The sequence below is a fragment of the Pinus tabuliformis genome, chromosome 3_2 (assembly GCF_031772625.1).
Source record: "Pinus tabuliformis cultivar Carrire ecotype Pingquan chromosome 3_2, CPIR1, whole genome shotgun sequence".
NCBI lineage: Eukaryota > Viridiplantae > Streptophyta > Pinopsida > Pinales > Pinaceae > Pinus > Pinus tabuliformis.
The window spans coordinates 1,163,577,904-1,163,590,700 of NC_142302.1; the positions used below are offsets into that span (position 1 = coordinate 1,163,577,904).

The following is a 12,797-nucleotide window of genomic DNA, read 5'->3' on the forward strand; positions in this document are numbered from 1 at the left end:
TGTTTTTTATTAAAAAAATATTAAATTTTCTTAAAGTCCTTAAAATCCCAAAAAAAAAAACTAGATATGTGATAGGAGTGGTAACTTACCTAAAAGTATTTGCATCTTGTGTTAGATTTTTTATTATATACAAGGATAACATAACAACTGAAAGATATAAAAATGATCTAAATATTCAAATAGCTTGAGTTATGCAACAATTTGTTCTATTTTGGAAAAAAAAATTGGTGTATTTCAGTCTTTCTCTCTCAATAAAAATATTAAATAGATTGAAATATTCTTTTTAATAATATGTATAATGGGTATTATATAATTTGCTGTATAAATTAAATTCTACTACATTCTAAACATCATATGCTTTAGGAATTTCTTTAAGAAATCCCCTCTCTCTCATACTAGCAACTGATTGCTGAATGGCCTCCTCTATTGGAGTGAAATTAAGTCCCAAGCCAATAAGCTTCTTTGCTGCATCCTTACATCTTACTAACCCAGGTTGTGTTTCCTCGGTGAACCTGTAAAGCAATTTATAGATAATAAATTGTCATGAAATATTTGAATAATAAAAAATGTAATCCAATTTTATAAATTTTCTTTTTACATTCGAAAAACTCTAAAACACATATAAAACCGTGAAACTTTTCAAATTTACATTTTAGAATCTAAGCCATTAATAAATGCATGTGGAGCAAAGTTAGTTTGGACACAATGCCAGTATATGTTTCAAGATTTTATGTAATAAATTCTATTTCCAATTTTGTGTTGTCCACTTGACTTTTATATGTTGCGAGCCACCGTTTTTTGAATGCATTAAAAAAATCAGAAAAACTACCCAGATGTTGTAGGTGCTCAATGTTCTCCACTTTCTCTTCCTTCTTTTGAGGTAAGCGTGAATTTAATATTTCATCAGAAAGAGTACACATTTATTTTCAAGTTAGAAAGCTCTCTCAAAATTTGCATCATCATAAAGCCATCAAATCCTTAGTCATCTCCGAAGTCCTTTCCAATCTACGGTTAACAATCACAAAAACTCGAAGAATTGGACTACGTAGAAGCCCTATGCATCTTAGGTCCTTGCTTGAAAGAAGGATGGCGTATACCTACATTTACTTACAATTGAACAAGTTAAAATTTGATTGATGGCTACACAACACTAACACGTTAACACGAACATATTTTGAAAGATTGACTTCAGATTTAAGTTGCACGAAACGGGGAAACGGGTACGAGTTTCCGAAACGGGAAGCGATACGAAACGCGACCTTCCCAAATTTTGGTAACGAGGAAACGCGATATATATATATATATATATATCTTAAGACATTTAAGAAATATGTGCAATCATAAAGCATATATGATACATTCTAATTTATTATATTATGATAAAATTGTCAATTGTCAATGCATAAACTATAAGTCTCTAAATTTACATCACATTTACTCATGAATGATCACATAATGAAAATAGAAATATCCAAAATCAGCCACGAGAAATTTCTAATTTCTTGTCTTGTGCTTGATTGGGAGTCTCCTCCTACATAGTCCAATGACCTTAGTGCTCTTGATTAAATACAAGTTTCATACCCTAGTACCCTACATGCTCTTCATTATTGGGAGTCTCCCCTGCATAGAGGGCTTGTTTCTCTTGATTAAATACAAGCTCCATACCCTAGTACATGATAAAATCCAATGGAAACATTGCAATCCCCCTAATCCTGAAATCCTGCAAAACAGATAAGTCTGCTGGATTTTGAGTGAGATGTAAAATTCTACTTTCTCCATATGAAATCCAATGAGGGCGAAACCACTCTCAAACATCCTGAGTCATTTCATGGTAATGTTAAAAATTTAAGTAAAAGGATGAAAATGAAAAATAAAGGAGAATATCACTTTTACTTTAAGAATTTAACATTACCATGAACTGCATATCAACACTAGGGCAAAAGTTCACTTTTATAACTTTAGACAGGCATCTAGAAACAACTAGAAGTCACTAGGATAACCTAAAAATAAATTAGAAAACAAATTAAAAAAAAAAAAAATTTAAAAACACAAGTAAAAAGCTGAAACGTGAGTCGTACAACCCTGAAACGCGTTTCAGGCCGTACTGGCCAGGTTTCAGTTTCGTGAAATGTGGCAGTACGGCCTGAAACGCGTTTCCGTGTTTCATACCCGTTCCGTACGGAAACGCCCCCTTGCCCTACGTTCCCTGCAACATAGCTTCAAATCCACGAACATATTTTGAATGATTGACTTCAGATCTACCACCTATTTGTAATATTCTAATTGCTTTTAGAACTCATTTAGAACATTATGAAGTAAAAGTTGTGCCTTTTGTTTTTTTACAACACTCTTGCTATATTTTTTTCTTCCGGAGGAAAGAAATTGGAGGCCCTCTCAACCCCAATCACAAGAGTGAAGTTGCTGGGACCAGGCCAGCCCACAATTATACTCATTAGGAATGCTTTTCTTAGGCTCAAAGACATTACAATAATATAATTCAACAAGAAAATAGTAAAGACAATACTTTTTCTTTTAAGGATTTGATAGATCGCTACACAACACCAACACATTAACATGAACATATTTTGAAAGATTGACTTAATGTCTTGACATTTGTCATATCCTAATTGCCTTTAGACCTCATTTAGACCATTATGAACTAAAAGTTGTGGCATTTGTCCTTTACAATGCTCTTGCTATATATATATATATATATATATATATATATATATATATATATATATTTCGGAGGAAAGAAATAAGCCTCCCTCTTAGCCCAAAGGCAAGAGTGAGGTTGCTGGTACCAGGCCAGCCCACAGTTATACTCATCAAGAGTGCTTTTCTCGGGCTCAAAGTCATTACAACAATATTCTTCAAAGCATCAAAGCTTAACATGTCACTAGTGGGTATTCGAACTTGGGTGGCTAGGATAACAATCATTCTAATTAACCACCCCAATTAACACACTCCTGTCATCTCTAAGGCCTTACTAAACAAAAATATTACACACATCTTAGAAAATTTGTTTGTCTTTTTTGATGATATCCTTATCTATAAAAAAAATATTGAACAATCTAGGTCATTTAGATATTGTTGATCTCATAGCTACTGAGAGTGCGAGCATGAAGTACCCATTTCCAAAAGACTAGGACAATAAAACATACCAAGGTTGTTTTTTGTTTGATATATTTTTCATGCACGGATATTAAAAATAAAAACGAAAACAGGCAGAATGACAAATCAGTTGCAGGAAATATGAAAAAATAGATTTTTGTAGTAGATTAATAAAAATCACTAAAGCATCAACCATCACATAGTTAGAACTTATAGCATTGTCATCAAATGATCAATCATAATGTAAACCTTCAAGTTTCCCCAGATAATTGTATATGACAGATAACATCAACCATGAAATGAAATAGCGCATCATGGTCAGATAATGGTAAATATGTAGTCAACAATGCAAAATTCGACCATTAAATAATGTTTACAAAATATACCATAATAAAGACAACAAATTCTAAGTTCCAGAATCTAGATTATCAACTAAGCTTTCTACAGCCTCTTTGCATGAACAATTTATAATTTCTTCTCATGTGGTATAGTAGCAGCAGGAATTATTCCAAGACCGCAGGAAATTATTTTGAGAGAAAGCTTTGGGAGTGGGAAAGGGGGCGCTACCAGGTGGGCACTGGGAAGTGTGCTTTCTCATAGCTAGGGTTCTTCCTAGGCTTTAAAATCCTAGCTTGCATGATAAGAAATCTAATTGCAACGCCAACAATACTTCTATTGGTTTTGAAGAACATCTAAGTCATTTAGATATTGCTCTTCCCATTCTCTAAATGAATAAAATGGTCAAGAGGGACGTGGTTAAATGGTAAAGTGGGTGGCTCATCCCTCACCAAGATTCAAATCCCCTACAGATATTATTTTCCTCTTGTGGGTTATCTCGTTGTGCAAGTGGGCCATTTCAAATCGCCGAGGCAAGCCCTAGGCAACTTTACTAGAATAGATACCCCACGCGTGACTTCTTAGCAAAGGGGAAGTTCCTCGAGTGCCATAATCTGGCTTCACAGAATTTCTAATATTCTAAAGTAGGGGAAGGACACACACATTGCATAGGGATAATAGAAAGCATCTCGTCAAAAACCATTATTATATGCCAAATAGTGTAATTATGAGTCTAACTGTGACTCTAACAAGACTTCCTGTTGGATACTTAGGGCATGTCACCTTAGATTCTCAGTTGATGGCATCGAAACCTTCTTTCTAAAATCAAGGTTATCCAAGATTGGTCAACACCAAAATCGGTCAACACCAAAATCTCCTGGAAGTATTAGAGGATTTGTTAGTTTGGTTGGGTTTTATAGATGGTTTGCTAATTTTATTTGGGTTTTATAGATGGTTTGCTAATTTTATTTCTATAATTGCCTCACCTCCTACTAATTTACCAAGACTCAAGCAGCTCCAGCTACAGAAAAAATCTTCTAAAAGCTTTAGGATACCTTGTATTCCACTCGTCATTACTAAACAGATTTTTCCACATTCGTTGCTGAGTGTGAAACATCTAGTTCTAAAATTGGAGCTATTTAATGACAATCGAATTACTGCATCGCCTTTGAAAATAAAATGTTGAATGATAAAGAAAAGAGAATATCGGCCTCTAATAAGGAGATATCACAATACTCAATGTTATACAAAATGGAGACAATAGTTACTGAAGATAATTTTTCTCATGAATATGGTAGTAGTTGTAATGTTCGTCATCCTTGACTTCAAAAGAAATTAAGAAATAGTGTATGCATGGGAATCAAGATAACTAAGAATAAATACCTTTAAGGGGACTTGGGCATTGGTCTAATAAGTCTTAGGCAATGCCAAATAAATGGGGTTGATTCACATTCCACATCCCCACCCACCAATAGTTTATTAGTCGTTGCCTCTGCTAGGGACTGCAATTTTCAATTAGCGGTCAAATCACTTTGACTTCCTTTCATATCCTTCTGTGAAATCATGATATCCCATCCTTTGGAAAAAAATATATAATAAAAGAAAAACTGATAATTACAGGACAACATGATCTTTATTGAGATTGACTGCTGTGGCATTTAACAGATAAGGTTTTGCATAGCAAAAGAAATCTGTAGGCTACCTGGCACACAAAGCAGAGTCAGTCTAAAGATAGATACAGACTCAAACACTTCTAAAATGATTCGGCCACTTTAGGTTCTTACCAGTGCCAAGCACACTAGTACGCAGGCTCCCAAATCTCCTAATGACTTGAGTTCTTCTCGTGATGCAAGCAGATCAGACCCAATGTCCGCAGTTGCAGAGCAGGAGAATTCCTCAACTCAAAGACTCTCAAACTTCTAATGCCTCTCCTTCTCACAATTCTAGTATTTATAATATCCTAGTAGGCTAATTGGTCGAAATTTTTACCGGAAACCTGCAACAAGAGGAATATCCTTTTGGTATGAATATCACGCAGGAAATCATATCCAAAGGACTAACAGTAAGGAGCAAATAAAAGATTCGGGCAAGTGGGTACTACCACCTGTTATCTCGTCCCTTAAAGGCAGTGCCATATGGGGACCGAATCTGACACTATCTAAAAAGCAAGATTATATGATCAATAGACAAGACGGCCGGAATCTAGGACATCGGCTCATAATAATTACAAAGTGGATATTTTAAAGAAAACCCACGAAAACTAAAAGGCCGGAATCTAGGACATCGGCTCATAATAATTACAAAGTGGATATTTTAAAGAAAACCCACGAAAACTAAAAATGTACATGATATCTAATGAGTGATCATATACATCAATCACTATTATATTGCCATTCTTCTGCACCAGCATATTCCTTGTCGGCTTCATCCATCTCTGGTAATTGTTCTATGTCAGGAGCAAATATATCATTTGGCAAGGCATCATCAAGCCATGGAGGTGCTACTTCCAAGAAACAGCGAAAAAATGGAAAATGGAATACATTTGCTGGTCTCGTCCTGGGATCTGTAGAAATTTCTCCATGGAAGCTGACCTTCAAACTGAATGATGGTTCATCTTGCTGTCTGTTAGTGTCAATCTTTCCAGCCTTCCTCCAGTGATCAAATATGCTCTTACAAAGTGGTCTCAGAGTGTCAAGGTCAAATTTTGTCATTTCAGTGAGTCTTCAAGCAAAATTTGGTCACTAGGCATTAGGTCTAGGGTTTGCTTTCACTCCTTTCAAAATTGCCCAAATGTCGGTCCACGTCATCATTCAGCTGAGCCTATCATCATTCATAGGGTTGTCCTCATCATGTCATGTTCCATTGGGTCATTTTACACATTGTTCATGCTTCAGTTGCGCCTAGGCAAGGTTCATTTCCCTCTCCTAGGGTTTTGAAGGAAATTTCTCTTGGATGGTCAAATCATTAACAAAACTTGTATCCAGATGTTCATACACCTTCCCCTATCCTTCATGTACCTTATCAAACACTTCCCATCTCTGAGATCCCGCAAATTCCTCATTTTCGCACAAACCCTAGTTTCTTGCTACAACTTGGCAATTTTCTAGGTTGGGCCTGTGTTTTGCCCGTTTGGACCCCTTCCCCTCACTCGATCTCCGCAATTCCACTTTCCCCTACTTCCTAACATCCCTCCCTACTTCCAAAAATTTCCCCAAGAATTTAGAAGCCCCTTATCCCCTTCATTTCGCTTCATTTCCACAAAATTCCTTGTTTCACACATCGGGATAAGTTTCACTCAAAAGATGTTTCAGAGCAATCAAAGATGAATTTTGGAAAACTGAGAGAGGTTTTTGTCCACAACATGCCAAAGAAGAAAAACCTCCTTCACTTTTTACACAGGTGTCATGGTTTTAGAGAAATGTCAAAATATCGTTGCCTCAGGAGAATCGAATGCACCTCTGAAGTGACCTTCGGAAAATCAAGTTTTCTCCTAGCTTGGTTAGCCAAATGACTTTCTTGATGAGTCAAATGATAACTAGACACAAATAGCTTTCCAATGAGCTATCATGAGCTCAATTTGGAGTTGAGGAAGGCATTCAAAAGTTGACTGCAACAGCACTCTGCCTTGAGGCAGCCTCATTTGGCACATTTTGACCAATCTTGGGAGATTTGATTTTTGACAAGGCAAATGAACTCCAAATTGAAAAATTCCAGTTGTGTTGGAAAGTAGACTCAAAGACCTTTCCAACGAGCTATCCTGCGCCCGATTTCGACACCGGGAAGGCCTCCAAAAGCCTCCTGCAAAATGCACTATGTAGCTGGGTGCGCGCTACGCATCAGGGTGGGCGCGCTACGCACCAGGGGCGCGCTACGCATCAGGCAACAATTTGCAGTGTAATTTTACACGGGCGCTACGCATCAGGGGCGCGCTACGCGTTGGGTGAGGCACGCTACGCGTTGGAGTTTATGCCCAGACTTTGCCCGAAACATATTCAAACACCTCTTCTCACGCATCAAATCACAGGTACAATTGAAGAACATGAAGAGGAGGCTTTGGAGGTAGACTTTGCTAATGCATACCTTGGAGGTGGTGCACTTAGTATGGGAAAGGTTTTCAAAATATGAAGGATATGCTTCAGGATTCCGTTTTGCTGGTGACTATGTTGATACAAGGTGTCATGATTTCTGTGGTAGGCGAGAAACAAGGATAGTAGCAATTGATGCATTAGGTCATCCTGGGGAGGGACAATTCAGATATCAAAAACTTATTCAAAATTCATGGCTATTCAAATTTCATCGATAAGTTTGGTATTGACACACAACAACAATCTTGGAGCTGAAGAGGATGAAGAATGTTAAGGCAGTGACAAGAATGCTATCAGCAACAGGTTCAGTCAACAAATAGAAATTGTAGATGGTTAAGTGGACAATCAACTACTTGGAGTAGCTTAACAAGCAGCTAGAAGATGAACACACTTTTGATGAGTTGCGGCGAATCCGAGAAAACCGAAACTTGGCCCGCAAGAGACCTGGTGATTTGACACCTATTGAGCAAGGGTCTATGCTTATCCGGGTGAACACTCATTTAGAGAAGTTGTTAGCCAAGGCAAACAGGGACAAAAATATGCTCCACCACATGAAGAATCATTATTGGGCCCGCATGCATGTGTGCAAAGCGAAAATGAAGGTACTCAAAGGACAATTGGCCAAGGCACTAAAACGGAGGAAAAGGCCCGATCCACTTCAAATTTTGGCCGAAGCCTCCTTGAAGGAGCATGGTGCTCAATGATACACCCCCAGCTCAAATCTCAAAAAATTTGGAGAAGTTTTGGTCAATTTTGAAATTTTTGTATTGAAAACAGGTTTTGCCCTCAACGAGTAGCGCGCCGCGCGCTACCCTGAAGATGGGGAGGCCCAATTCAAGAAAGGTTTGCATTTTTAAATTTGTCATGATGAAATACATCTGCTCAGCCACTGCCAAGACATTTCATCAAGTTTTGGGCCCCCAAAAGGTCAAAAAACATGCAAAAAATGACCTTCTGCCCCTTTTTGGACACACAGGAAGCAGTCTTGGGAGAATTCATTTTTGGAGGGGCAAATGGGCACCAAATTGAAAAATTCCACTTGGGTTGGAAAGTAGACATCCAGACCTTTCCAACAAGCCCACTTGAGCTCAATTTGGATGCCGGGAAGTGCCCCAAAAGTGAGCTGAAAGGCGCGCTACGCGTAGGGTTTTGGCGCGCTACGCATCAGGATATTTTCCAAAATTTTCATCTTCAGCTCAGGAAAACGCAGCCAGTTTGACCAGTTTTGACTTGTGATGGGATTTTTCACCCTCCTTGATGTAATTAATGTAATTTTATGTTGACTTGACACTTATTTACCTATTCTAGATGATTCATTCATAAAATAGCAAAAATTTAATGAATGAATTGGTTTCCTAGCTTATAGAGGCAAGTTGTTTTGACTGCCTAGATTTTAGTGCTTTGTTTAGAATTGGTTGAAACAGCTCCTAGAATGATGAGCTCGACCCCTAGAGGCAAGGGAAGAGGTTGGCTTGCCTATATTATGTAATTTCTAAGTCATTTTCATGGTTGGACTCTTGGGGGATAAGCTTAGACTGTATTACACATTGTATCTCAGCAATTTTGGCAAAGGAAAGACCAGGGTTTTGCAGCACTATTTGGGATTCCTGTGGTTATTTGTGTTGATGGTGTGTTTCTCTCATGTACTTGTAAGTTTGTTATGTGTATCATTTTCCTACTATTCTCTTCTGCAAATTAAACAAATGAAGTGTTAAGGTAGAATTCATAATCTTGTATGCTCTGCCTTTAAGTTTGTTTAATATCCATGTTTTCATCTGTTTAAGGAGAACTCCTGAAATTTTCTCGCTCTCCTTAGCACCTCACCAGTCATTTCTATCCATTCAATTCCTTTAAAGACATCAGGACGATTGCCTACCTTGCCTCAAAAAGACCTCTGCAAAAACTGTGTCACATCCCCGCACCCAAAATTGCCTTTCCCTGTTTTCCAACAAAACCCTAAAAATCTTAAATCAAACTCCTTTTCATCAATTTACTAGCCTAAAATCAGTGTTCTTTATTGGTCATCTCAGCCCTTTGAAAACCTTTTGCCGAGATAGACCCGGAGAGAGCCCTCTCCTGTCCTCGTAAGGCTAGCTACGAGGCTAAGTGGTTTGATGTTGCCTTGGATTCTGCCTTCCTCAGCCTGAGGCAAATTCGAGTGCTAACACTATCTATCCTGTAAGACTACTTCTGTTTCAGTATGAAGAAATTCAAACTCTACGGTGTAGTCGTATCGAGCAGCAATATGGATTTCCCATATTAAAGTGTTAATGGTTTCCCGGAAATTAAAATTACAAATATGCTCACTCCTAGGTATATACTTAAACATGAACAACCTAAACCAGCGACTCCACCAGTTATTAGCATTATCTAACAATGTCGCATATGCAATGACTAACATAACCATGTATCCTGGCCCTCTGATGGATAGAGAAATAATCTTGCCATGTCCAATCAGTGTGTTGGACAAAACCAAAATAGATAGGGACTGGTCCTCTAGACAGTGAATAATAGACACACCAAGGCCTATCTCTATAAGGTAACTCACTATTTTAGGCTATCATGCCAGACTCTGAATCAAACCACATTTGCAAAATAATTTGGATGACTTCTACTGGTAATGACTTGACTCTTAAAACAAAACAATCCCAACAGAATTCATATTTACACTGACTACAGACCAAGATTGAACAAAATTTGGACTGATAGACACTAGACTGGACTGGACTTTTACTTGAAGAACTTTCTCCTTTGTATAGAGGTCTGAACATCTTGATGTCTTTGATTTCTGGAGCTCCTTCTCTTGTCAACATGTCTGCTAAATAATTTTCTGCGCCTGATATATAGACAATATCGAAATCAAAACCTTCCAGCCAGAGAGCCCATCTTAGAATCCTGGTATTTCCTTGTTCTAAAAATTTCTTGTTGGACAAAATACCTTTCATATGCTTCAGATCAGTTCTAACTAAAAACCTGACACTTTTCAAGAACAATCTGAATCTTTGAATTCCCCTTTTGACAGCAAGTATTTCTTTGTGGGAGGACGGATACTTAACTTCTGTGTTATCAAAAGTACCAGAGGCATATGCACAAACAAGTTCCTTCCTTCCATGTTTCTGTAATAATGCTGCAGCCCATGTATGATCAGATGCATCTGTTTCAAGAATAAATGGGAGATTAGTGTCAGGCAGTCTTAACTTGGGAAGTTCTCTGATTTTGCTTTTTATGTTCCTTACTGTTGTAGTCATCTCATTGGACCATTCGATTTTTTCTTTCCTCAGCCTTTTCTGCAAAATCTTAGTATCTTCACACTGCTTTTCGTAGAACTGCCGAATGTAATTCAAGCAACCCAAAAATCTCTGAAGCATCTTTTCATCAAGGAGAATATTAGGAAACTTTAAAAGATGGAGAAGGACATGAGGCTGAAGCTCTATATGACCCTGTTCGATATGCAATCCTAAATAGTCTATTCTGACTTTTCCAATTTGAAATTTTTCTTCTGAGTCAGATAGAACTAAACCATGCTTGTATACCATTTCATAAAAGTTTTCTAAATGCATCTTGTGAGTATTTACATCCTTGCTGAACACAAGCAAATCATCAATATATACAATTACATATTCTACCCCTCCAAAAATATCTTCCATCCTTTTTTGAAACTCAGACGGAGCATTCTTCAATCCAAATGGCATGACTGTCCATTGGTATTGGCCATGTGGAACCGTGAAGGCGGTTTTATACCTGTCTTCTGGAATAATACCAATTTGCCAAAACCCACTTTTAAGATCAAATTTGCTGAAAACATTGGGATTGGCTATTTTAGAAAACAACAATTCTTTATTGGGAAGAGGATACCGGATAGGCATGAGGGCCTCATTCAATATTTTGTAATTAATTACCAACCTCTTCTTGCCACGTTTTTGCTCACTATGTTTGTTGACGTAGAAAGCTGGACATGCCCATGGGCTTTTGCAAGGCTCAATCAAATGTTGTTCAAGCAGTTGTTGAATTTCTTGTTTGCACAAGGCTTGTTCAGTAGGCGACATATGGTTAGCACTTGCTTTCTGTGCTTTAGGAACATACCCTTCTTTATAAGGTAATGCTACAAAATATTTCTCTCTGGTCCAGAAAGCGTCTGGCCTGCTTGCTGTGCAATCCTGGTGTAGCTTATCTGAGATCGCTTGCAATGCCTTTTGTCCATGTATTTCTGCATGCTTGACAATTTTTTGAATTTTTGTAAGATTATGCATAGTGTCCTGTAAATTATCTTCTTCACTGGGCTTGACTTTAAGCTGGTACTCATTCTTTGCCGAAATCATAACAGTCCCTTCATTAGTAGTAAATGTGACGGAGTCTTTGCTGAAGGTGACTGGGAGGAATCTTTTCAAAAAATCTTGTCCTAACAAGACATCTGAGCCTGTATCAAAACTGTACAATGTAACATAAGTCTGTACATGATTCAAATAGACTGGAAAATCAGGAGATATATAGTTAATCTCCATTAATTCTTTATTTACAGCTCTGAAGGACAGTTTAGTACGCTGCCAATAATAAGAAGGAATTGCACCAAATTTGCGTCAACTACACATAGCTCCATAATCGATTTGCACATCTAAAGTATATTCCTTTATGTTTGGCAGTTTTATTTTCAAAGGAATTACCACTTTATCTCCTATTCCCATGATGTTTACCAAATCTATTTCCTTAGATTTCATGGGCATTTCTTCTGGAATATCCTTCATCAGAGTTCTCGCCAATTTGGAATTAGCATCATCATATTCAGAAATAAGATTTTGAAGTTTAGCTGATAATTGCAACATTTCTGATCTTGTTAATTTAATAAATGATTCCAAACTGCTAATTTTTCTCTTGAGAGTATAGATTTCATCCATACCTGCATCTTGAGAAGCTTTTGTAAGACACAATGGTTTGAACATTGAATCAAACTCTCTTGCCATGAAATTCTCATCATCAATGATCCTTTTGGAAGGTAATTGTTTTTCTAAGCTTTCCAGCTTCTCTTTCAATCTTCTTCTGGCTGTTAACTGGGATGGTGCAAGCTGGGCTAGCTGTGTCTTAATCTCATCAACCTGATTCTGCAAATTATCTGTTTTATTGAAGCATAACATTTTAATGTCAGCAATAGAAGTTTCATCAGAGTAAGAGGAATCAGGTTCCAACCTTATTTTGATGATATTAGGTAAATCATCAATGTCTGAAGTAGAAGAATCACTTGAAATTTCAAAATATTCGCCATCTGAG

The 12,797-nt window shown here is 37.4% G+C and overlaps 1 protein-coding gene across 1 annotated transcript in view; it reads right to left on the bottom strand.

Annotated features, from left to right (window-relative positions):
* Positions 1-232: 232 nt before the first annotated feature.
* LOC149184851 (cinnamoyl-CoA reductase 1-like) overlaps positions 233-12,797 on the bottom strand; it is a 188,340-nt gene continuing 175,775 nt past the window's right edge. The window contains exon 5 of the mRNA XM_089417735.1: positions 233-512. Within this exon, the coding sequence (XP_089273861.1) occupies positions 344-512 (169 nt within the window). The 3' untranslated portion in view covers positions 233-343. The remainder of the gene's footprint in view (positions 513-12,797) is intronic.